The sequence below is a fragment of the Scyliorhinus torazame genome, chromosome 11, assembly GCF_047496885.1.
Source record: "Scyliorhinus torazame isolate Kashiwa2021f chromosome 11, sScyTor2.1, whole genome shotgun sequence".
NCBI lineage: Eukaryota > Metazoa > Chordata > Chondrichthyes > Carcharhiniformes > Scyliorhinidae > Scyliorhinus > Scyliorhinus torazame.
In genome coordinates, this window is record NC_092717.1 from 247,475,951 (window position 1) to 247,502,275 (window position 26,325).

The 26,325-nt window shown below is 48.5% G+C and overlaps 1 protein-coding gene across 9 annotated transcripts in view; it reads right to left on the reverse strand.

Annotated features, from left to right (window-relative positions):
- rmc1 (regulator of MON1-CCZ1) overlaps nt 1-26,325 on the reverse strand; it is a 95,735-nt gene that overhangs the window by 348 nt on the left and 69,062 nt on the right. For 4 of the 9 annotated variants that reach the window (XM_072468535.1, XM_072468534.1, XM_072468539.1 and 1 more), the window contains 2 exons: nt 15,384-15,452; nt 7,905-8,130 (listed from right to left, as the gene is read on the reverse strand). In XM_072468535.1, the coding sequence (XP_072324636.1) occupies nt 7,905-8,130; nt 15,384-15,452 (295 nt within the window). Of the gene's footprint in view, nt 1-6,856; nt 6,955-7,904; nt 8,131-15,383; nt 15,453-26,325 lie in introns of all 9 variants that reach the window. The other 5 variants (XR_011933492.1, XM_072468537.1, XM_072468536.1 and 2 more) reach the window with 2 other exon arrangements.

Consider the following 26,325-nt stretch of genomic DNA (forward strand, 5'->3'; position numbering starts at 1 on the left):
TATTTGCCCTAGACCAATGCAGGAAGTCAACCACCAGATGGATCAGGTGTCACTAAAGAACCGATGAACCAGATGGGTTTTCATTCCAGATTTTTATTTTGAATGTTTTTGCTATCTACCATGGTGGGATTGTAAATCTGGGTCCCTGTAAAATTACCCTGGCTATCTGATTACTAGTCCACATGCTTTAATCCACATTTGGTTGATTTTTTAAAAATGCAACTTGAATGGAAGTAAAATTCCAGCTGGTATTTAAAGACGCCTTAACCAGTTCCTCCAGTCCAGACACCTTAACCAGTTCCTCAAGTCCAAACATATGATCCATGAGGAGGGGGGGGTGGTGTGTAAGGAAGAGAGACTTTATATACTGCCTTATGACCACCTCGGACCAAGATGTGGATAGACAGTTGGTGAGCAGACAAAGTTGGAATTTTTTTTCCAGCAGGTGACTAGTAGGGTACCACCATCTGTGCTAGGACCCCAAACTGTTCACTTTTTTTATCTTAATAATTTGGGCAAGGAAACTCTTCTCAACCATGTCTGATCCATCTCCTGCACATCTGCTCTTTCCTTCTCCTCCCTCATGCCCCCCACCTAAACCAGGATAGGGTTGTCTTGTCCAAACACCAGCCTCTGCATTCAAAGAATTATCTTCTGCCAACTCCAGCATGATTCCACCAGACATCTTCCCCTCCCTGGCAACACTGGGACCATTTCCTCCAATATACCATGGGCCACTCCTACACCCTCAGCTCATTTCCCATGGCACCTTTCCTTGTAATCACTCCATGCAATTGCAGACAGTGTAATCCTGCCCCTTTTACCTCTGCTCACCATCTCGAATCTGTAGGCCTCCAAAAAGTTGCAGAGATGTAGAGGAAAGGATTGCAAAGATGATTCTGGATAGAAGCGAAAGCAACAGGGTAGTTATGGGGGACTTTAACTTTCCAAATAGACTGGAAACGCTATAGTTCGAGTACTTTAGATGGGTCTGTTTTTGTCCACTGTGCGGGAGGGCTTCCTGACACAGTATGTAGATAGGCCAACAAGGGGCAAGGCCATATTGGATTTGGTACTGGGTAAAGAACCAGGATGTGTTGTGTTTGGAGGTCAGTGAGCACTTTGGTGATAGTGACCACAATTCGATTACATTTACTTTAGTGATGGAAAGGGATGGGTACATACCGCAGGGCAAGAGTTATATCTGGGGGGAAAGGCAATTATGATGCGATGAGGCAAGACTTGGGATGCATCGGATGGAGAGGAAAACTGCAGGGGATGGGCACAATGGAAATGTGGAGCTTGTTCAAGCAACAGCTACTGTGTCCTTGATAAGTATGTACCTGTCGGGCAGGGAGGAAGCGGTCGAGCAAGGGAACCGTGGTTTACTAAAGCAGTCGAAACACTTGTCAAGAGGAAGAAGGAGGCTTATGTAAAGATGAGACATGAAGGTTCAGTTAGGGAGCTCAAGAGTTACAAGTTAGCTAGGAAGGACCTAGAGAGCTAAGAGCCAGGAGGGGACATGAGAAGGCTTTGGCAGGTAGGATCAAGGATAACCCTAAAGCTTTCTATAGATATTTCAGGAATAAAAGAATGACTAGGGTAAGAGTAGGGCCAGCCAAGGACAGTAGTGGGAAGTTGTGCTTGGGAGTCAGGAGATAGAGGTGCTAAATGAATATTTTTTTTCATCAGTAACACAGGAAAAAGACATGTTGTCGAGGAGAATACTGAGATTCTAACTACTGGACTAGAAGGGCTTGAGGTTCATAAGGAGGAGGTGTTAGCAATTCTGGAAAGTGTGAAAATAGATAAGTCCCCTGGGCCGGAAGGGATTTATCCTAGGATTCTCTTGGAAGCTAGGGAGGAGATTGCTGAGCCTTTGGCCTTTATCTTTAAGTCATCTTTGTCTGCAGGAATAGTGCCCAAAGACTGGAGGATAGCAAATGTTGTCCCCTTGTTCAAGAAGGGGAGTAGAGATAACCCCGGTAACTATAGACCAGTGAGCCTTGCTACTTCTGTTGTGGGAAAAATCTTGGAAAGGTTTATAAGAGATAGGATGTATAATCATCTGGAAAGGAATAATTTGATTAGTGAAGTCAACACTGGGGTAGGTTGTGCCTCACAAACCTTATTGAATTCTTTGAGAAGGTGACCAAACAGGTGGATGAGGGTAAAGCAGTTGATGTGGTGTATATGGATTTCAGTAAAGCATTTGATAAGGTTCCCCATGGTAGGCTACTGCAGAAAATACAGAGGCATGGGATTCTGGGTGATTTAGCAGTTTGGATCAGACATTGGCTAGCTGGAAGAAGACAAAGGGTGGTGGTTGATGGGAATTGTTCAGACTGGAGTCCAGTTACTAGTGTGTACCACAAGGATCTGTTTTGGGGCCACTGCTGTTTGTCATTTTTATAAATGACCTGGAGGAGGGCATAGAAGGATGGGTGAGTAGATTTGCAGATGACAAGTCGGTGGAGTTGTGGACAGTGCGGAAGGATGTTACAAGTTAGAGTGACAATAGATCAGCTGCAGCGCTGAGCTGAGGTGGCAAATGGAGTTTAATGCAGAAGTGCGGTGATTCATTTTGGAAGGAACAACAGGAAGACCAGACTACTGGGCTAATGGTAAGATTCTTGGCAGTGTGGATGAGCAAAGAGATCTGTGTCCATGTACATAGATCCCTGAAAGTTGCCACCCAGGTTGAGGGGGTTGTTAAGAAGGCGTACAGTGTGTTAGCTTTTATTGGTAGAGGGATTGAGTTTAGGAGCCATGAGGTCATGTTGCAGCTGTACAAGACTCTGGTGCGGCCGTATTTGGAGTATTGCGTGCAATTCTGGTCGCTGCATTATAGGAAGGATGTGGAAGCATTGGAAAGGGTGCAGAGGAGATTTACCAGAATGTTGCCTGGTATGGAGGGACGATCTTATGAGGAAAGGCTGAGGGACTTGAGGCTGTTTTCGTTAGAGAGAAGGTTAAGAGGTGACTTAATTGAGGCATACAAGATGATTAGATAGGGTGGACAGTGAGCCTTTTTCCTCGGACAGTGATGTCTAGCACTAGGGGACATAGCTTTAAATTGAGGGGAGAGAGATATAGGACAGATGTCGGAGGTAGGTTCTTTACTCGGTAGTAAGGGCGTGGCATGTCCTGCCTGCAACAGTAGTGGACTCCAACACTACAGTGGACTCCAACACTAAGGACATTCAAATGGTCATTGGATAGACATGGACAATAAGGGAATAGTGTAGATGGGCTTTAGCGTGGTTTCACAGGTTGGCGCAACATAGAAGGCCGACCTGTACCACGCTGTTATGTTCTAAACTGTCAGCACTTCACATGTTCCTCCTTCAATCTGGTGTGCTGCTGCCTCCAATGTGGTCTATTACGTTGGAGACTAAACACTGACTGGCTGACCACTTTGCAGAACACTTCCAGTCCACCTGCAAGCAGGACCCAGACTTATGATATTTAAATGTGCCATCCTGCTCTTGTCCACATGTCCATCCTTGGCTGGCCTGCAGTGTTTCAGTGCTCCGTGCAGAGGAACAGCATCTTCCAATTAAGCACATTACAGCAATCTGGACTATGTCTTCAGCTTCCGAGTGAATGCTCCTCCACTTCTCCATTGATCTGTTTCTCCACCCACCTGGACCATCTGTTCCTAGTTGCCCTTTTACACCTTTGTCATTCTCCTGTTCTAGTCTGCCACTATCAGCACCCTTCCTAGTCTTAATCACCCCCACTTGCAGTCCATTATTTTTTTTTTCTCCATTTGTCAATTGCTGGCCCCTATCCATCCCTCCCCCTCCCAGTATAGATCTGACCTATTTCTAGTTCTCTAGCGTTGACCGAATCCCCCAGACTCTGACTCTAACATTAGTCAAGAGAAGGGAACCAATGCTGTCAGCCCTGTTGGGTGTCCGGTTTTTGTTTGCGATTCCAGAGTCCAGTAATTCTATAACTAAATGGTAAATTTGCAGATACGAAGGTGAGCAGAGGATTGATGCATAATGTGGATAAATGAGGTTATCCACTTCAGTAGCAAAAATAGGAAGGTGGATTATTTTGAATGGATGTAAATTGAGGTAGATACTCAAACCTTTTGGTGTCTTTGTGCATCAGTTGCTGAAAGTAAGGGTGCAGGTACAGCAGGCAGTAAAGAAGCCAAATGGGATGTTGGACAGAGCGAGATGATTTAGTGAGGTTTTACTATTTAATAGGGCAGTGATGAGGCCTCACCTGGAGTATTGTGTGCAGTTTTGGTGGAGCGAGTGATCTTACCAAGTCAGTTGGGATTGTTTGTGGAGTTGAGGGGGGGGGAAAAAAGAATAACAGGATTAGACCAGGTACATTCAGAATGTTCCTGATAGGGTAGCCCAAATTAGTCCTAAAGGTTTATCCCTAGGCTTTCCACAGTAACTTCATTGAAGCCTACTTGCGACGAGCGACTTTCATAGGAAGGGGCTATACAGTTTAATGATGGGTGATTCTAATCTTCATTGGAAAGGTCCTCTATGAATTCATATGCTTGGATCACTAAAGCAGCATGATAAAAAGCAACCAGGGAGTAGGCTCTAGTAATGTGCAAGCAGACACCAAATTAATGACCTTATCACCATACTAAAGTGCAGAAGAGGCCCTTCAGCCCATCAAGCCTACACCAACACGAGAGCCTTGACCTACCCACCTAATCCCATTTGCCAGCACTTGGCCCATAACTGGTGTGCCAAGTACCTGAGGCATCCTGCATCTACCATCCTCCCAGGCAATGCATTCCAGACCATCACCACTCTTTGGATTAAAAAGTTCTTAAATCCCCACTAAACCGCCCACCCCTCACCTTGAACTTGTGACCCCTCTTAACTGACCTTTTCAGCTAGCGAACAGCTGCTCCCTGTCTATGCTCCTCAACTAGTCAGCCCTGTCTTTGCCCCAAAGAAAACAATCCAATCTCCCACTGTGCCAAGGAGACTTGGAATGGAGGAAAGATTCCAGTTGGGCTTTCACCTACATTCCATCGTGAAGATGGGAGTAACCGTAATATAATTTGAAGGAATATTGTAATTTGATGGTAAGACAGTGCTGGCTACAGGGAACTGGGAAATTAGGTTAAGGAATATGCCCAGATACAGTAGCAGACATTAAATGTTTCAGACTAGATTCATGCCAGTGAGATACTTGGGGGAAGACTGCACCATCCAGAAGGTCGGCTGAGTGAACAGAACAGCAAAGAAGACAGTGGTGAATGAATTGAACAGGCTCGGATGTTGCAGGTTACAGAGGGACATGGATAAGCTGCAGAGCTAGGCTGAGAAGTGGCAAATGGAGTTTAATGCAGAAAAGTGAGGATTCATTTTGGAAGGAGTAACAGTAATAGCGTACTGGGCTAATGGTAAGATTCTTGGTAGTGTGGATGATGTACATAGATCCCTGAAAGTTGCCACCCAGGTTGATAAGGTTGTTAAGGCATATGGTGTTAGCTTTTATTGGTAGAGGGATTGAGTTTCGGAGCCATGAGGTAGTGTTGCAGCTGTACAAAACTCTGGTGCGGCCATATTTGGAGTATTGCGTGAAGTTCTGGTCGCCGCATTATAGGAAGGATGTGGCAGCATTGGAAAGGGTGCAGATGAGACGTACCAGAATGTTACCTGGTATGGAGGGAAGATCTGATGAGGAAAGGCTGAGGGACCTGAGGCTGTTTTCGTTAGAGAGAAGAAGGTTAAGAGGTGACTTAATTGAGGCATACAAGATGATCAGAGGATTAGATAGGGTGGACAGTGAGAGCCTTTTTCCTCGGATGATGATGGCGAGCACAAGGGGACATAGCTTTAGGATAATGTCAGAGGTAGGTTCTTTACTCCGTAGTAAGGGTGTGGAATGTCCTGCCTGCAACAGTGGTGGACTCGCCAACATTAAGGGCATGTAAATGGTCATTGGATAAACATATGGATGATAAGGGAATAGTGTAGATGGGCTTTAGATTGGTTTCACAGGTGGGCGCGACATCGAGGGCCGAAGGGCCTGTACTGCACTTATGTTCTATGTATCCTCAGACCCCTGGTTCTGGACACCCACCATGTGGAACATCCTTCCTGCATCTACCCTGTCCAGTCCCAAAATTTTGGGTTTCTACAAGATCCTCCACACAACCCCCCCCTCCCCTCATTCTTCTGAATGCTGGTGAACACAATCCTAACCGTCTCAATCTCTCATACATCAGTCCCACCAACCCAGGAATCAGTCTGGTAACTATTGTTACACATGGCAAGAACATCCTTCCTTAGATAAGGAGATCAAAACACTAGCACTGCAGTCTCACAGGGACCCGGGTTTGATTCTGGCCTTGGGCGACGGTGTCGAGTTTGTGTTGCGTGGGTTTTCTGTTGTTTCTTCCCACCATTCAAAGATGGGCAGTTTGGGTAGTTTGGCTGTGTTAAATTGCTCCTTCGTGTCCAAAGTTGTGCAGGTTAGGTGAAAGGGTTATTAGAATTGGGGGGGGGGGTGCTCTTTCAGAGGGTCGGTGCAGATTCGATGGGCCAAATGGGCTCCTGCACTGCAGGGATTCTATGAAAACTACACAACATTCCAGGTGCAATCTTACAAGACACCACTGCTCCTGTACTTGATATGAAGGCCAACATACCACACTCCTTCTTTATTAGTGTCACAACTAGGCTTACATTAACACTGCAATGAAGTTACTGCAAGGTTACTTCACTACCTGCTTACTAGCTTTGAGACTGCTATACAAGGACCCCCAGATCTCATTGCATATCCCTCTATCTCAATCTATAGAAATTCAGATAATCTGCCTTCCTGTTTTCCCTACCTCCCATTTATCCACATTATACTTCACCTGCGATGCATTTGCACACTCGCTCAACTTATCCAAATCACGTTGAAGGTTCTCTACATCCTTGTCACAGCTCATCTTCCCACCCAACTTTGTGTCCTCTGCAAATTGAGATATTAAATTTAGTTCCCTCATCTAAATCATTAAGATACATTGTGAATAGCTGTGTCCAAGCAGTGATACTATTCACTGCCTGCCACTTCGAAAAAGTCCCAATTATTCCTACTCTTCCTACACCCCAGTGACTGTGTGGAGTTTGCACTTTCTCCCGTGTCATGTGTGTGTTTCCTCCGGGTGCTCCGGTTTCCTCCCACAGTCCAAAGATGTGCAGGTTAGATGGATTGGCCATGTTAAATTGCCCCTTCGTGTCTAAAAGGTTAGGTGGAGTTACTGGAATAGGGAGGCGTGAGCTTAAGTAGGCTCTTCCCAAGGGTCGGTGCAGACTCAACAGGCCGAATGGCCTCCTCCTGCACTGTAAATTCTATGAGAAATATCTCCATTTGTAAAGTTCTTATTTCCTCTTTGCAACTTACTGTCTCACCTATTTTAGTGTCATCTGCAAATTTGGCTGCAGAACCTTCCATCCTGTATCCAGGTTGTTGATATATATTGTAAATAGTTGGGGCCCAAGGACCGGACACTGGCACTCCACTAGTCACATCTTGCCACCCAGAAAAAGACCCATTTATCCCAACTCCATCTCCTGTCCGTCAGCCAGTGTTCATGTGATCTAACCTTGTGTATAAACCTTCTGTGCGGCAGCTTATCAAACACCTTCCAGAAGTTCACACATACTACATCGACAGGATCCCCATTATCCACTTGGCGTGTTAAGGTCACAGGAGAATGAGATTTTCCAATGATCATATTGAATGACCTACTCCTTGTGCTTGTGTTTCAATACACTTGAAGATTACTGCTCATTTAAGACCACCCTCATTTGAGGAAAACTACTTCTCTAATCTTTTGAAATATTTAGTTAATGCACCTTTTTTGTAGTAATGGGATTATTCTCCCTCCCCTACCACCATGCCAAAAGTAATCTATTTACCTGGTGTAAAATGTGAACTTCCCCGTAACCTCTGATTCCTTTGCTCAAAGAATTTGAAGGTGGTGTAGAACAGCATTGCATCTCCAGTCTGCCTTGCTGCATCCAAGAACTTGCGTGCTGAGATATTATCATGGCTGCCAACACTTCGAACAAACCGCAGTGCACCCAGAACCTGGTGTTTGGATAGTAAAACTTCCACAATCTCATCGTTGGCTGTGGAGAGTCTCTGCAATAGTGGAATTTCAAAAACTATTCATCCAGAGCCAAGTCAATCACATTACCAACAAGAGTAGAATGCATGCAGTGTGACAGTGCTTTCTAGAATGAGAAATTGCTTTGTCAACATTAATTTTGCATTGTTAATTAGATTGGTGCTGCCAAAGCATTTGATGATGGAAAGATTGACTACAGTAAATCTTCATTCATTTAGTGTGCCGTTATCTCTTTTATTGAACAGCCAGGTGAGAGACCGATTGCCAAAAGACAGTTTGCTACAAAACTTTACTTGTGAAAAGCGAGCCATGGATTCATTGAATAGACTATTAGTTTGCAGTGATTTTTATTGATTTGTGGGATGTCACTGGCAAGGTCAGCATTTATTGCCTATGCCTAATTGCATTTGAGCAGGTGATGGCGAGACACCACCTTGAACCGCTGCAGTCCATGAGGTGTCGGTACATCGGTTTGCACAGTGCTGAATTTGGGTGCATTTGAGTGCTATAGTGAGTTTGGTGACCTGAGGGATATTAAGGGTTCATTTTTATCTAAAGTCGTCTTTCTTTATTGCTGTTTGAAAATTCACCACCACCTCAATCAGCTTTAAACAAAGGTTCTACTTGTAGCTACTTGCAGCTGGAGCTTGTTAATTAGTTAATTGGATTAGGCTAGTTTTCAGAGGCTAGAGTCACAGTATAAATGTGAGCCAGCTACAGTGCAGACTTTGTTTGCACAGTGCTGAATTTGGGTGCTATAATGAGTTTGGTGACTGAGGGAGTGCTGAATTTGGTGCATTTTGAGTGCTATAGTGAGAGTTTGGTAACTGAGGGAGTTGGGTGAGGAGGGAGTAAGGTGCTCCTTTCATTTCATTTCCTACATTTCCTCAAAGAGCGTGAAGGGAGCCGGGGGTTTGCAGAGAGTGCAGCTGACTGGGAGCAGAGTCGGAGGGCGGAGTTCCAGTTGGTCCACAGTGCAGCTATATTCTGTAAGGTAAGAGGGGGTGGAGGCTAGGGCAGTTGCGTGCTCCTCCTGTAGGATGTGGGTGGTGAGGGATACCACCGGTGTCCCCGCTGACTATACCTGCGGGAAGTGCACCCAACTCCAGCTCCTCCGAGACAGTGTTAGGGAACTGGAGCTGGATGAACTTCGGATCATTCGGGAGGCAGAGGGGGTAATAAACAAGAGTTATAAGGAGGTAACCACACCCAAGATACAGGACGAGAGTAGCTGGGTTACAGTCAGGGAAAGAAAACGAACGGGCAGACAGTGCGAGGATCCCTCGTGGCTGTTCCCCTTCTAAACAAGTATACCATTTTGGATGCTGTTGGGGGAGATGACCTACCGGGGGAAGGCCCTAGCGGCCAGGTCTCTCGCACTGAGTCTGGCTCTGGGGCTCAGAAGGGAAGGTGGGAATAGAAAAGCAATAGTGATAGACTCAATGGTTAGGGGAATAGATAGGAGATTCTGTGGTTACGAGCGAGACTCCCGGAAAGTATGTTGCCTCCCGTGTGCCAGGGATGTCTCGGATCGTGTCTTCAGGATCCTTAAGGGGGAGGGGGATAAGCCAGAAGTCGCGGTGTACATTGGTACCAACGACATAGGTAGGAAAAGGGGTGTGGATGTAATAAACGAGTTTAGGGAGTTAGGCTGGAAGTTAAAAGCCAGGACAGAGTTGTCATCTCTGACTGGTGCCACGTGATAGCGAGGCTAGGAATAGGGAGAGAGTGCAGTTGAACACGTGGCTGCAGGAATGGTGTAGGAGGGTGGGCTACAGGTATTTGGATAATTGGAGCGCATTCTGGGGCAGGTGGGACCTGTACAAGCAGGACGGGTTGCATCCGAACCAGAGGGGCACCAATATCCTGGGAGGGAGGATTTCTAGTACTCTTCGGGAGGGTTTAAACTAATTTGGCAGGGGAATGGGAACCGGATTTGTAGTCCAGCAACTAAAGTAGCCGATGTTCAGGACGTCGAAGTGTGTAGTGAGGCCGTGAGGAAGGTAACACTGACAAAGGAGAGTACTTGCAGGCACGGAGATGGGTTGAAGTGTGTATACTTCAACGCAAGAAGCATCAGGAATAAGGTGGGTGAACTTAAGGCATAGATCGGTACTTGGGACTACGGTGTGGTGGCCATCACGGAAACTTGGATAGAAGAGGGGCAGAAATGGTTGTTGGAGGTCCCTGGTTATAGATGTTTCAATAAGATTAGGGAGGGTGGTAAGAGGTAGGTGGGGGGGGGGGGGGGGGGTTGCATTGTTAATTAGAGATAGTATAACAGCTGCAGAAAGGCAGTTTGAGGAGTATCAGCCTACTGAGGTAGTATGGGTTGAAGTCAGAAATAGGAAAGGAGCAGTAACCTTGTTGGGAGTTTTCTATCGGCCCCCCAATAGCAGCAGAGATGTGGAGGAACAGATTGGGAAACAGATTTTGGAAAGGTGAAGAAGTCACAGGGTAGTAGTCATCTTCAATTTCCCAAATAGAGTGGAAACTCTTTAGATCAAATAGTTTGGATGGGGTGGTGTTTGTGCAGTGTGTCCAGGAAGCTTTTCTAACACAGTATGTAGATTGTCCGATCAGAGGGGAGGCCATATTGGATTTGGTATTTGGTAATGAGCCAGGGCAAGTGATAGATTTGTTCGTGGGGGAGCATTTTGGAGATAGTGACCACAATTCTGTGACTTTCATTTTAGTAATGGAGAGGGATAGGTGTGTGCAACAGGGCAAGGTTTACAATTGGGGGAAGGGTAAATACGATGCTGTCAGACAAGAACTGAAGTGTATAAGTTGGGAACATAGGCTGTCAGGAAAGAACACAATTGAAATGTGGAACTTGTTCAAGGAACAGATACTACGTGACCTTGATATGTATGTCCCTGTCAGGCAGGGGATGGTCCGAGTGAGGGAACCATGGTTGAAAAGAGAAGTTGAATGTTTGTTAAGAGGAAGAAGGATATTTATGTAAGGCTGAGGAAACAAGGTTCAAACAGGCCGCTGGAGGGATACAAGATAGCCAGGAGGGAACTGAAGAAAGGGATTAGGAGGGAACTGAAGAAAGGGATTAGGAGAGCTAAGAGAGGGCATGAAAAATCTTTGGCGGGTAGGATCAAGGAAAACCCCAAGGCTTTTTACACGTGAGAAATATGAGAATGGGTAGGTCCGATCAAGGACAGTAGCAGGAGATTGTGCATTGAGTCTGAAGAGATAGGAGAGGTCTTGAACGAGTACTTTTCTTCAGTATTTACGAATGAGAGGGGCCATATTGTTGGAGAGGACAGTGTGAAACAGACTGGTAAGCTCGAGGAGATACTTGTTAGGAAGGAAGATGTGTTGGGCATTTTGAAAAACTTGAGGATAGACAAGTCCCCTGGGCCTGATGGGATATATCCAAGGATTCTATGGGAAGCAAGAGATTAAATTGCAGAGCCGTTGGCAATGATCTTTTCGTCTTCAATGTCAACAGGGGTGGTACCAGGGGATTGGAGAGTGGTGAATGTCGTGCCCCTGTTCAAAAAATGGAATAGAGCTAACCCTGGGAATTACAGGCCAGTTAGTCTTACTTCGGTGGTAGGCAAAGTAATGGAAAGGGTACGGAGGGATAGGATTTCTGAGCATCTGGAAAGACACTGCTTGATTAGGGATAGTCAGCACGGATTTGTGAGGGGTAGGTCTTGCCTCAAGTCTTATTGAATTCTTTGAGGAGGTGACCAAGCATGTGGATGAAGGTAAAGCAGTGGATGTAGTGTACATGGATTTTAGTAAGGCATTTGATAAGGTTCCCCATGGTAGGCTTATGCAGAAAGTAAGGAGGCATGGGATAGTGGGAAATTTGGCCAGTTGGATAACAAACTGGCTAACTGATAGAAGTCAGAGAGTGGTGGTGCATGGCAAATATTCAACCTGGATCCCAGTTACCAGTGGCGTACCGCAGGGATCAGTTCTGGGTCCTCTGCTGTTTGTGGTTTTCATTAATGGCTTGGATGAGGAAGTTGAAGGGTGGGTCAGTAAATTTGCAGACGATACGAAGATTGGTGGAGTTGTGGATAGTAAGGAGACATAGATAGGATGCAGAGCTGGGCTGAGAAGTGGCAGATGGAGTTTAACCCTGAAAAGTGTGAGGTTGTCCATTTCGGAAGGACAAATATGAATGCGGAATACAGGGTTAACGGTAGAGTTCTTGGCAATGTGGAGGAGCAGAGAGATCTTGGGGTCTATGTTCATACATCTTTGAAAGTTGCCACTCAAGTGGATAGAGCTGTGAAGAAGGCCTATGGTGTGCTCGCGTTCATTAACAGAGGGATTGAATTTAAGAGCCGTGAGGTGATGATGCAGCTGTACAAAATCTTGGTAAGGCCACATTTGGAGTACTGTGTACAGTTCTGGTCGCCTCATTTTAGGAAGGATGTGGAAGCTTTGGAAAAGGTGCAAAGGAGATTTACCAGGATGTTGCCTGGAATGTAGAGTAGGTCTTACGAGGAAAGGTTGAGGGTGCTATGCCTTTTCTCATTAGAACAGAGAAGGATGAGGGGCGACTTGATAGAGGTTTATAAGATGATCAGGGGAATAGAGTAGACAGTCAGACTTTTTCCCCGGGTGGAACAAACCATTACAGGGGACATAAATTTAAGGTGAATGGTGGAAGATATAGGGGGGATGTCAGAGGTAGGTTCTTTACCCAGAGAGTAGTGGGGGCATGGAATGCACTGCCTGTGGAAGTAGTTCAATCAGAAACATTAGGGACCTTCAAGCGGCAATTGGATAGGCACATGGATTACGGTAGAATGATGGGGTGTAGATTAATTTGTTCTTAATCTAGGATAAAAGTTCGGCACAACATCGTGGGCCGAAGGGCCTGTTCTGTGCTGTATTTTTCTATGTTCTATCCAGAGTTCTATTAGAAAGGAGTTACATTCTGACACTGATAGTGTGCGCCTTGGAGGAAACTTGCAGGTTGTGGTGTTCCCATGTGTATGCTCCCTTTAGGTAGTAGAGGTCACGCAAGTGGCAGTGTGCATGGAGTTGCTGCCAGTGTGGATCAGTGGTGGAGGGAATGAATGTTTATGGAAGGGGTGCTAATCAAGCAGCTTGCTTTGTCCCGGATGGTGTCGAGCTGGAGTGTTGGCGCTGCATTCATTCAGGCAAGCAGAGAGTATTCTGCCACGTGCCTTGCAGATAGTGGAACTGTTTTGGGAAGTCAGGGGGAGTTACTCACCACAAAATTCCAAGACTTCTACAGATGTGCCATAGAGAGCATCATATCTGGCTGCATTACAGCTTGGTATGGCAACTGCTCAGCCCAAGTTCGCAAGAAACTGCAGATTGTGGTGAACTCACACAAGCTTGCCATCCTCCCATTGATTCAGAAAGGCAGACAGCATTGTCAGAGACACCTCACATCCAGGCTTTGCCCTCTTCTAGACCCTTCCATTAGGCAGAAGGTACAGAAGTCTGAAGACTCGCACATCCAGACATAGGAACAGCTTCTTCCCCACAGCTACCAGTCTCCTCAATGACTCTCCCTTGGACGGATCGGTTTCTTGCAAGATTATTTACAACGCCCTGTGCTGCTCTTGTTTGGCCCTTGTTCCACACTGTAACCAACCACTATTTATTGATGTACCATTGTCAATGTACTCTGTTGACTATTCTTTCGTCTACTATGTACGTACTGTCTACTATGTACATACTGCGTATGTTCCCTTGGCTGCAGGAAAATACTTTTCACCGTACATGTGACAATAAATATCAGTCAAGATGGTTATTGACTGGTACTAAATGACAAGTAACATTTTGCCACAAAGCAGCCCAAGTCGCAAACGTACAGTCTTGCTGCATGTGAACACAAACTACTTCATTCTCCCAAGAGCTGCAGATACTGAACAGTCTGCAATAAATATCCCCACTTCTGACTTTGTGATTGAGGTTTTTTTTAAAGCCAACTGGTCGATTGTTTCAGAAGTTTATCACCCCAGCACCTCCACTGGTAGTGTCCCAGAAATGAATTTTAAAAACACCCAATGACTGTGGAGGAAATCTTGACCTAAATCATTGCTGACAAGGGGTACAAGAGCATCAGTGCGTTTCAGGGCAAGCTGGATAAACAAGGAGGATAAAATCAGGGAAGTTAATGAGGGCAGGAGATGACAACGGAGATGGAACAACAACACTGGCAATAAATAAGTGTTGTATCTTCAATGTAACAAGCAGAAACCATTTAGCCATGGAAAGTCTACTTGGTACAGATCTTTGGGTTCAGCATGGTAAGAGTGGATACCTACGGTAAATGCTTGAAACAATTCTCCATCAGAGCTCTTTGAATCATCACAAGATGTTGCATGGTCAATTCATTCTTATATCATCGCGTGAAGGTTTCGCATTTATTTTCTTCCATTTCTTCCTGAACTGGAACACCTTGTGCTGGACTGTCCTTTATTACTTCACACCAGTGACTAATTTGGAATTGTGAGCCTAGACTGTGAGTGTCTGCCATTCCATTCCATTATGTGGCAGGGGAAGGACCAAACGTAATGTTCCCTAGACTGCTGGTCACGTGTAAGTGTTTTGGGTCGGAGGAAACAAGTGGCAGCGTTGCGACCTTCCCTTTCCCTCCACAGAATTGTCCCGATTGAAAGCACGTGCTTCTCGAGACTGAAACCAGAGTTTTCTTAATCCCAACAGTTTGCAATCAAGCATTGCTTGCTCAGCAAGGCATTAGAGAAAGTGTCTGAGCCATAATATTCACTTGGGGCTACTAAAATCACAGATGTCCAGTTCATGAGTTACATAGCTGCTGCATTGGATATATAATAACTTGCATTTATACAGCAACGTTCTCATAAAATATCCAAAGGAGTTTCACAACAGTGATTATCAAACAAATTTGACACTGACCTTCAAAGGAGCTATCAAGACAGATGACAAAAAGCCCAATCAACAAAGTCCAACATTTGTAAGGCTTTGGGGAAAGAGCAGCATTTTCAAGAAGACAGCACAGACGTGATGTGCCAAACGGTCTTGAGGTGTGCTGTATGATTCTCTGACTGTGCAATGGATTGTTTAAGAGAATGGCTAAATGGACACAATCTATTTTAAGCCAAACTTGCTAGACCAAGAGTTTAGTTATAAAGGATCCATCAATTGACATTAAATTCTGACCAAACCAGGCCGTCTTTTAGGGCCCTTTGGGAGGGTGATCAAGATTAAGTGAGAAAGATGCTGCCAGAAAGCATTCAGGGATTATTTCACCCCCAGCGTGAGCTCCTACCTTGAGCATGTCCAGAGACAGTTGATGTGCAGGAGGGTAGGTGCTCTCCAGCGATAGAAGCAGACAGGCCTGGAACATAAAAGCACATCTAAGATCAATAACTTTTTTTCACGTAGCTCCAAAATTGAACGTGACTTGTGTATTTATTGAATGGGAATGTTCTCACACATCTCCCACATGGTTTAAATACTGCCCTCACAGTGGTTCACACAACTACCCAGGAGACAATAGTGAGAAAAAGGGAGGGACACGCGAGAGGATGAATTATCAAACTTTTAAGGGGTCATAAAGAGTACCATCTGCAAGAAACTGCATTTATAGATGTTTTAAGGTACTGTACAGGAGAGTTATCAAATAAAATTTGACACTAAGCCACATAATATTACAGCAAGTGACCAAAAGCAGCATCAAAACATTAGGTTTAAGGAGGATAGGATCAGGGAGACCCTGAGTTTAGGGTCTCAACAACTCAAGGAATGGCCATCAGAAGCAGAGCGATGGAAATTCGTGATGCACAAGAGGTCAGAATTGAGGTGCAGAGAGATCTCAGAGGGTTGTAGGGATGGAGGAGGGAGATCTCAGAGGGTTGGGCTGGAGGAGAGAGATCTCAGGGTTGTAGGGCTGGAGGAGAGAGATCTCAGGGTTGTAGGGCTGGAGGAGAGAGGTCTCAGAGGGTTGTTGGGCTGGAGGAGGGAGATCTCACAGGATTGTTGGGTTGGAGGAGAGGTGTCTCACAGGGTTGTAGGGCTGGAGGGGGGAGATCTCAGGGTTGTAGGGCTGGAGGAGAGGGATCGCAGATGGTTGGGTTGGAGGAGAGAGATTTCAGAGGGTTGTAGGGCCGGAGGAGAGAGATCTCAGGGTTGTAGGGCTGGAGGAGGGAGATCTCACAGGGTTGGGCTGGAGGAGAGAGATCTGACGGTTGTAGGGCTGGAGGAGAGGGATCGCAGATGGTTGGGCTGGAGGAGAGAGATTTCAGAGGGTTGTAGGGCTGGAGGAGAGAGGTCTCAGGGGGTTGTTGGGCTGGAGGAGGGAGATCTCACAGGATTGTTGGGTTGGAGGAGAGGTGACTCACAGGGTTGTAGGGCTGGAGGAGAGAGATCTCGGGTGTAGGGCTGGAGGAGAGATATCTCAGGGTTGTAGGGCTGGAGGAGGGAGATCTCAGGTTTGTAGGGCTGGAGGAGAGAGATCTCAGGGGTGTAGGGCTGGAGGAGAGAGATCTCAGGGTTGTAGGTCTGGAGGAGAGAGATCTCAGGGGTGTAGGGCTGGAGGAGGGAGATCTCACAGGGTTGGGCTGGAGGAGGGAGATCTCACAGGGTTGCTGGGTTGGAGGAGAGGTGTCTCACAGGGTTGTAGGGCTGAAGGAGGGAGATCTCAAGGTTGTAGGGCTGGAGGAGAGATATCTCGGGGTTGTAGGGCTGGAGGAGGGAGATCTCAGGGTTGTAGGGCTGGAGGAGGGAGATCCCACAGGGTTGGGCTGGAGGAGAGAGATCTGACGGTTGTAGGGCTGGAGGAGAGAGATCCCACAGGGTTGGGCTGGAGGAGAGAGATCCGATGGTTGTAGGGCTGGAGGAGAGGTCTCAGAGGGTTGTTGGGCTGGAGGAGGGAGATCTGACGGTTGTAGGGCTGGAGGAGAGAGATCGCAGATGGTTGGGCTGGAGGAGAGAGATTTCAGAGGGTTGTAGGGCTGGAGGAGAGAGGTCTCAGAGGGTTGTTGGGCTGGAGGAGGGAGATCTCACAGGATTGTTGGGTTGGAGGAGAGGTGTCTCACAGGGTTGTAGGGCTGGAGGGGGGAGATCTCAGGGTTGTAGGGCTGGAGGAGAGGGATCGCAGATGGTTGGGTTGGAGGAGAGAGATTTCAGAGGGTTGTAGGGCCGGAGGAGAGAGATCTCAGGGTTGTAGGGCTGGAGGAGGGAGATCTCACAGGGTTGGGCTGGAGGAGAGAGATCTGACGGTTGTAGGGCTGGAGGAGAGGGATCGCAGATGGTTGGGCTGGAGGAGAGAGATTTCAGAGGGTTGTAGGGCTGGAGGAGAGAGGTCTCAGAGGGTTGTTGGGCTGGAGGAGGGAGATCTCACAGGATTGTTGGGTTGGAGGAGAGGTGACTCACAGGGTTGTAGGGCTGGAGGAGGGAGATCTCAGGGTTGTAGGGCTGGAGGAGAGAGATCTCAGGGTTGTAGGGCTGGAGGAGAGAGATCTCAGGGTTGTAGGGCTGGAGGAGGGAGATCTCAGGTTTGTAGGGCTGGAGGAGGGAGATCTCAGGGGTGTAGGGCTGGAGGAGAGAGATCTCAGGGTTGTAGGGCTGGAGGAGAGAGATCTCAGGGGTGTAGGGCTGGAGGAGGGAGATCTCAGGGGTGTAGGGCTGGAGGAGAGAGATCTCAGGGTTGTAGGGCTGGAGGAGATTACAAAGATAAAGAGAGGGATGAGAAACAAAAACAGAAAAGTGCGGGAAAAACCTGCCAGGTCTGGCAGCAATGTGAGAAAATAGAGTTAACACAGAGTCTGTATGGCTCCCATCGAAACTTTAACTCTGTTTCTAGCTAGAGAGCGATGAGACCTGGTGACTGCCAGATGCACTATATAAATGCAACTCTTTCTTCTTCTTTTTGCTTTAACTTGGAGCTCTCCGGAATTCTTTTACATCCAAAATATTTTCAGAGATATTTGTGATTATGACATCTAATAATAAAAATTGAAAACGCTGGAAATACTCAGCAGGTCTGACAGCATATGTGGATAGAGAAACAGATTTAATGTTTCAGGTCTGTGACCCTTTACCAGAACTGGAAAATCTACCAACAGTGAGGGAATCAACAAGAGGGAACATCTGCTTCACCTCGTCCTCACCAATCTACCTGTTGCCGATGCATCTGTCCATGACCGTATTGGTAAGAGTTGCCAACCACTTGGACCTTGTGGAGACAAAATCCCGTCTTCACATTGAGGATACCTTCCATCGTGTTGTGTGGCACTACCACCGGGCTAAATGGGATAGACTTCGAACAGATCTAGCAACTCAAGACTGGGCATCCATGAGGCGCTGTGGGGCATCAGCAGCAGCAGAATTGTATCAACCACAATCTGTAACCTCATGGCCCTCACCCGTGTATGCCACCATGGTCACAGACTTCCATGGTTAAGTATGTCGAAGATTGCGTGCCAAAGAAGGTAGTACATGCGTTCCCCAACCAGAAACCATGGTTTAACGATAGATTCATTCCATACTGAAGGCCAGGCGTTCAAGACAGGTGATCCTGACCTATACAAGAAATCCAGTTACGACCTCCGCAAAGCCATCAGAAAGCTAAGAGGCAATACCAGACTAAGCTAGGGTCACAGACTAACGACATGGACTCTCGTCGGTTGTGACAAGGCTTAAACAATATAATGGGCTACAAAGCAAAGCCGAGTAGAATTTCTGGCAACAGAGCACCCCTCCCCGATGAACTCAATGTATTCTATGCTCATTTTAAGCAGGAAGCCAACAAACCATTGTCAACCGCCCCGACAGCCTCGGACGCACCCACACCTACCGTCACAGTCTCAGAAGTCAGATCGGCTTTCTTGAAAGTTCACCCACGGAAAGCAATGCTAACCTAGCCAACCGCACCCGATGTGGTCATCAACAGTGCAATCAAGCGGCATTAATCAACAATAACCTGCTCATGGAGGCTCAGCTCCTGACCTCATTACAGTCTTGGTTCAATCAAACATGGACAAAAAAAGAGCTGAATGTTACTGTCGGAGTTCTTCAGGGTAGTGTCCTGGGCCCAACTATCTTCAGCTGCTTCATCAATGACCTCGCTTCCATCATAAGGTCAAAGTGGGGATGTTTGCGGATGACTGCACAATGTTCAGCACCATTCGTGACTCCTCAGATAATGAAGCAGTCCCTGTCCAAATGCAGCAAGACCTGGACAATATCCAGGCTTGGGCTGACAAGTGGGAAGTTACATTCGTGCCACACAAGTGCCAGGCAATGATTATCTCCAGAAGAGAGGATTTAACCACCACCCCTTGACATTCAGTAGCATTACTATCGCTGAAACACCCGCAATCAATATCCTGGGGGTAACCATTGGTCAAAAACTGAGCTGGACTAGCCATTTAATACTGTGGCTACCAGGGCAGGACAAAAGCTGGGAATCCTGCGGCGAGTAACTTATCTCCTGACCCCCATCTATAAGGTACAAGTCAGGAGTGTGATGGAATACTCTCCACTTGCCTGGATGAGCGCAGCTCCAACAACACTCACAGAGCTCGACAACATCCAAGACAAAGCAGCCCCGCTTGATTGCTCCCCCTTCCACAAACATTCAAACCCTCCACCACCAACGAACAATGGCAGCCGTGTGTACCATCTACAAGATGCACTGCAGTAATTCACCAAGGTTCCTTAGGCAGCACCTTCCAAACCCACAACCACCACCATCTAGAAGGACAAGGGCACAGAATCCTGGGAACCCCACCACCTGGAGGTTCCCCTCCCAGTCACTCACCACGCTGACTTGGAAATATATCGGCCGTTCCTTCACTATCACTGGAGCAACATCCTGGAACTCCCTTCCTAACAGCACAGTACATCTCAAGGACTACAGCAGTTCAAAAAGGCTACTCACCACCACCTTCTAAATGGTAACTAGGGATGGACAATAAATGCTGGCCAAACCAGTGATGCACACATCCCATAAATGAATAATTTTAAAAATCCCATGTAAGACACAAAAGTGAGGATGGATGGAAAAAGGAACAACAGAGGCAATCTGTGACCATCGGAGGCATGGAAAGATTAAACAACAAAAGGAATGATTGTGCTAGACCAAAGCAAATAGTAATGGGACAAGGAACAAAAGATGTTGTTTGGAGACCAGACCGACCCCAATGTTTATTTGGAAACCGGACCCGACCCCAACATTTGTTCGGAATCCGGACCCGACCGCAACGTTTATTAGGAAACCGTACCCAACCCCAACGTTGGTTAGGAATCCGGACACGACCCAACGTTGGTTAGGAATCCGGACCCGGAGGGACTTCCGGTTGCGGCGATACGGAGCTAAGCCGCACGTTTCGGCAGCTCCCGCAAAAACGGACTTTCGGGCTAACCAGAGGAGCCCCAACGGAGTTTTCTTTTGACTGATCCCGTGTGGGAAGGAGCAGTGAGGTCCCCCCCCCCACAATATTTGGCAGGGAGCAGCGGTGGAGCAACGAGGAAAGAGGCCATGGAGCAGAGAACAAAACGGGGAGAAGAAGGCAAGATGGCGGAGGGCGGAGTGCAAACAGCGTGGGGGCCAGACCAGCAGGAGTTCTTCATGAGATGTGTGGAGGTGCTGAAAAAGGAGGTGCTGGCGCCGATGCATTTGGCAATCGAGGGGTTGAAGGAGACCCAGACGACCCAGGCGGTGGAGCTTCGTGAGGTGAACGATAAGGTGAACACCAACGAGGACGATATCCAGGGCCTGGCGGTAAAAATGGAGGTGCACGAGGCGGTCCACAGGAGGTGGGCCGAGAGAATTTAGGTCCTGGAGAACAGGTCGAGGAGGAAGAACCTCCGGATTCTGGGTCTTCCCGAAGGAGTGGAGGGAGCTGATGTTGGGGCGTACGTGAGCACGATGCTCCATTCGTTGATGGATGCGGAGGCCTCTCCGACCCCCCTGGAGCTGGAAGGGGCTCACCGGGTCCTGGCGAGGAGACCCAAGGCAGATGAGCCACCAAGAGCGATAGTGGCAAGGTTCCATCGCTTCGTGGATAAAGAAAGTGTGCTGAGATGGGCCAAGAAGGTGCGGAGCAACAGATGGGAGAACGTGGTGATCCGAGTATACCAGGATTGGAGCGCGGAGGTGGCATAGAGGAGAGCTGGCTTTAACCGGGCCAAGGCGGTGCTGCATAGAAAAAGAGTCAGGTTCAACATGCTGCAGCCTGCGCGACTGTGGGTCACTTATCAGGACCGACACCATTATTTTGAAACGCCAGAAGAGGCTTGGACCTTTATACAGACGGAAAAACTGGACACGAATTGAGGGGATGTGGTTGTACAGGAGGTTGTAAATATGGGTAAAGAATATTGCTTGGGTGGGATGATGGATGGGGATGTGGGTAGAGTTCTGGTTAAAATTCCTAAAATTTCCTTTTTTCCTGTCTGTAGACAAAATGATGATGATGGGGAATGTGGGCGTCAGTCCTGGAGGGAGGTGAGACTCGGGGATGAGGGAACTGGGATGATGGCCGCAACAGGAGCTGCACCACAAGGGGCGGGGCTGGTTCAGGAAAGCACGGGCTTTTTTCCCCGCGCCAAAGGGGGGGGGGGGGGGGGATGGAAGAAGGTAAGGAGGAGGAGAGACTCCCACACTGGGAGATCAACGGGAAGGCGGGGGAAGCCGGGGTCAGCAGACTCACGGAAGTAATATGGGGGGAGCAAAAGTGCTAGATGTGGATCTAGCGGGGGGGGGGGGGGGGGGGGGGGGGGAAAGAGAGGGGGGGATTCTAGGGTTGCTGCTGCACTGTCTGAGGGGGAACTGAAAATGGAAGAGGTGGTTGGGGCTGGGGTTCCCCACCTGGGGGACTGGAGGGAGTGGGAGGCGCGAGCGCGGGACTAGCCTAAGATAGGAGATGGCTAGTCGGCAGGGGGAGGAGGGGGGGTGGGGGGTAACCCCCCAATCCGGCTGATCACGTGGAATGTGAGAGGCCTAAGAGGGCCCGAGTGTTCGTGCACCTAAAGGGACTGAAGGCAGATGTGGCCATGCTTCAGGAGACACATCTGAAGGTGGCAGATCAGGCCAGGTTAAGGAAGGGATGGGTGGGACAGGTGTTCCATTCAGGGCTGGATGCGAAGAATAGAGGGGTGGCAATACTGGTGGGAAAGCAGGTGTCATTTAAGCCCAAGAACATAGTAGCGGACAAGGGAGGCCGATACGTGATGGTGAGTGGTAGGTTGCAGGGGACGGAGGTGGTACTGGTGAATGTATATGCCCCAAACTGGGACGATGCTGGACTCATGAAACGGATGTTGGGGCGTATTCCGGACCTGGAGGTAGGGAGCTTGATAATGGGTGGGGATTTTAACACGGTGCTGGACCCAGCATTAGATCGTTCCAGATCTAGGACGGGGAGGAGGCCGGCTGCGGCCAAGGTGCTTAGGGGGTTTATGGATCAGATGGGGGGAGTAGATCCGTGGAGATTTGCCAGACCTTTGGCCAAAGAATTTTCTTTTTTCTCCCACGTACATAAGGCCTACTCCCGGATAGATTTTTTTGTTTTGGGCAGGGCACTGATCCCGATAGTGGAGGGAACGGAGTATTCGGCCATAGCCATTTCAGACCATGCCCTGCTGGGTGGAGCTGGAGCTGGGGGAGGAGAGGGACCGACGCCCGTTGTGGAGGTTGGATGTGGGACTGCTGGCAGATGAGGAAGTGTGCGGGAGGGTGCGGGAGTATTGAAAGATATCTGGAGGCTAACGACAACGGGGAGGTACAGGTGGGAATAGTATGGGAGGCACTGAAGGCGGTGGTCAGGGGAGAGTTAATCTCCATCAGGGCTCACAGGGTGAAGAGCGAGGGCAGGGAAAGGGAGAGGTTAGTGGGGGAGATTTTAAGGGTGGACAGGAGCTATGCAGAGGCTCCGGATGAGTGACTACTCAGGGAGAGACAAAGTCTCCAGACGGAGTTCGACCTGTTGACCACAGGGAAGGCAGAGGCACAGTGGAGGAAGGCACAGGGGGCGATATATGAATATGGGGAGAAGGCGAGCCTGATGCTGGCACACCAGCTCCGTAAGAGGATGGCAGCGAGGGAAATAGATGGAGTCAAAGATGGCAGGGGAACTACGGTGCGGAGTGCTGGGAAAGTGAATGAGGCTTTTAAGGCCTTTTACGAGGAACTGTATAAGTCCCAGCCCCTAGGGGGAAAAGAGGGGATGCGGCGATTCTTGGATCAGTTGAGTTTCCCAAGGGTGGAGGTGCAGGAGGTGGCTGGTCTGGGGGCGCCAATTGGGGTGGAGGAGCTGGTTAAAGGACTGGGGAGCATGCAGGCAGGGAAGGCCCTGGGGCCGGATGGGTTCCCGGTGGAGTTCTACAGGAAGTATGTAGACCTGTTAGCCCCGTTGCTGGTAAGGACCTTCAATGAATCAAGGGAGGGGGGACCCCGCCCCCGACAATTAAAGCGGGATAAGGACCCACTGCAATGTGGGTCATATAGACCGATCTCGCTCCTTAATGTAGATGCTAAGTTGCTGGCAAAAATGTTGGCCATGAGGATTGAGGATTGTGTTCCGGGGGTTAGTCACAAGGACCAGACGGGATTCGTAAAGGGTAGGCAGTTAAACACTAATGTGCAAAGGCTCTTAAATGTGATAATGATGCCATCGGTGGAGGGAGAAGCGGAGATAGTGACAGCCATGGACGCAGAGAAAGCCTTTGATCGGGTAGAGTGGGAGTATCTCTGGGAAGTGTTGAGGGGGTTTGGGTTCGAGGGAGGGTTTATCAGTTGGGTTAAGCTCCTGTATAAAGCCCCGGTGGCGAGTGTGGTCACGAACCGGCGGAGGTCGGAGTATTTCCGGCTGTATCGAGGGACGAGGCAGGGGTGCCCCCTGTCCCCTCTGCTGTTCGCATTAGCAATTGAACCTTTGGCCATGGCGTTATGGGAGTCGGGGAAATGGAAGGGGGTGGTTCGAGGGGGAGAGGAACATCGAGTGTCGCTGTATGCAGACGATCTGTTGCTGTATGTGACAGATCCAGTGGAGGGGATGGTTGAGGTAATGCAGATCCTACGGGAGTTTGGAAACTTTTCGGGCTATAAGCTCAATGTGGGAAAGAATGAGCTCTTTGTGATCCATCCGGGGGACCAGGGAAGAGGGATAGACGACCTACCGTTGAGGAGGGCGGAAAGGAGCTTTCGATATTTGGGGATTCAGGTAGCTAGGAGTTGGGGGGCACTGCATAAACTCAATTTGACGCGATTGGTGATACAGATGGAGGAGGATTTTAAAAGGTGGGACATGTTGCCACTCTCGCTGGCGGGTAGGGTACAGTCGGTTAAAATGGTGGTCCTCCCGAGATTTCATTTTGTATTCCAATGCCTCCCAATTGTGATTACTAAGGCCTTTTTTAAGAGGGTAAGCAGGCGCATCACGGGATTTGTGTGGGCGAGCAAGACCCCGCGGGTATGGAGGGGGTTATTGGAGCCTAGCAGAGATAGAAGAGGGTTGGCATTGCCGAATCTGGGTGGTTATTATTGGGCAGCCAAAGTGGCAATGATCCGTAAGTGGGTGATGGAGGGAGAGGGGGTGGCGTGGAAGAGGTTGGAGATGGCGTCCTGCAAAGGAACGAGCCTGGGGGCGCTGGTGACGGCACCGCTGCCGCTCTCGCTGACAAGGTATACCACGAGCCCGGTGGTGGCGGCAACGCTAAAGATCTGGGGGCAGTGGAGACGGCACAGGGGTGCGACGGGAGCCTCGGTGTGGTCCCCGATCAGAGACAACCATCGGTTTGTCCCAGGAAGGATGGACGGGGGATTTCAGAGCTGGCATCGGGTAGGGATTAGAAGAATGGGGGACCTGTTCATTGACGGGACGTTTGCGAGCTTAGGGGCGCTGGAGGAGAAGTTTGGGCTACCCCCGGGAAACGCTTTCAGGTACATGCAAGTGAGGGCATTTGTGAGGCGGCAGGTGAGGGAATTTCCACTACTCCCGGCACAGGGGATTCAAGATAGGGTGATCTCGGGCGTATGGGTCGGGGAGGGCAAGGTGTCGGCGATATACCAGGAGATGAAAGAAGAGGGGGAGGCTTTGGTAGAGGAGCTGAAGGGTAAATGGGAGGAGGAGTTGGGGGAGGAGATTGAGGAGGGACTATGGGCTGATGCCCTAAGTAGGGTTAATTCCTCTTCCTCGTGTGCCAGGCTTAGCCTGATACAATTTAAGGTGGTTCACAGAATGCATATGACAGGGGCGAGGCTGAGTAGGTTCTTTGGGGTGGAGGACAGATGTGGGAGGTGCTCAGGAAGTCTGGCGAACCATGTCCATATGTTTTGGTCATGCCCGGCACTGGAGGGGTTCTGGAGGGGAGTGGCGGGAACAATATCTAAGGTGGTGAAAGTCCGGGTCAAGCCAAGCTGGGGGCTAGAACTATTTGGAGTAGTGGACGAGCTGGGAGTGCAGGAGGCGAAAGAGGCCGGCATTCTGGCCTTTGCGTCCCTAGTAGCCCGGCGAAGGATCTTGCTAATGTGGAAGGAGGCGAAGCCCCCCAGCGTGGAGGCCTGGATAAATGATATGGCTGGGTTTATCAAGTTGGAAAGGATAAAGTTTGCCTTGAGAGGGTCTGCGCAGGGGTTCTACAGACGGTGGCAACCGTTCCTACATCATCCCGCGGAGCGTTAGATGAAGGTCGGACAGCAGCAACAGCAACCGGGGGAGGGGGGGGGGGGGGGAGAGAACATCGTTCGTATGTGTGGGGGGGGGCGGTTCCTGTGGGGGGCATGTGAGCAAGAAAGCACATGAATGATCCGGAAACTGACACGCGGAGATTTTAAAAGATCGCGGCCTAGTTTCGGGAGCCGTTCGGAGGAGGAGGAGCAGTCTCTGTCAGGGAGAGAACCTGAGAACATCTAAGACAGTCAGAAGGTAAGAAGGTAAGTAAGTGATTTTTACTCGTTTTTACTTTTATACCTTTTTCAAATTGTGTGTGTCGGGGGGAAACTGAAGTGACATCACAGAAAAGCTGTGGCCTGAGTGGCTGGTTGGGAATCTACACTAAATAAAAAAAATTAAGCACTGGTAACTAATTAAACATAATTACTTAATTATAATTTAGAGGGGTATCTAAGCCAGAGATCGGAGAGTACTATATTTAGCTTTCGCATTTCTATTAGAAATCTAGTGCTAGGAAACAGATAGTTAACAGTAACTTTGAAATTTTAAAAAAAATATTTTTTTTAAAATAAAAATCTTTTAATTTTAATT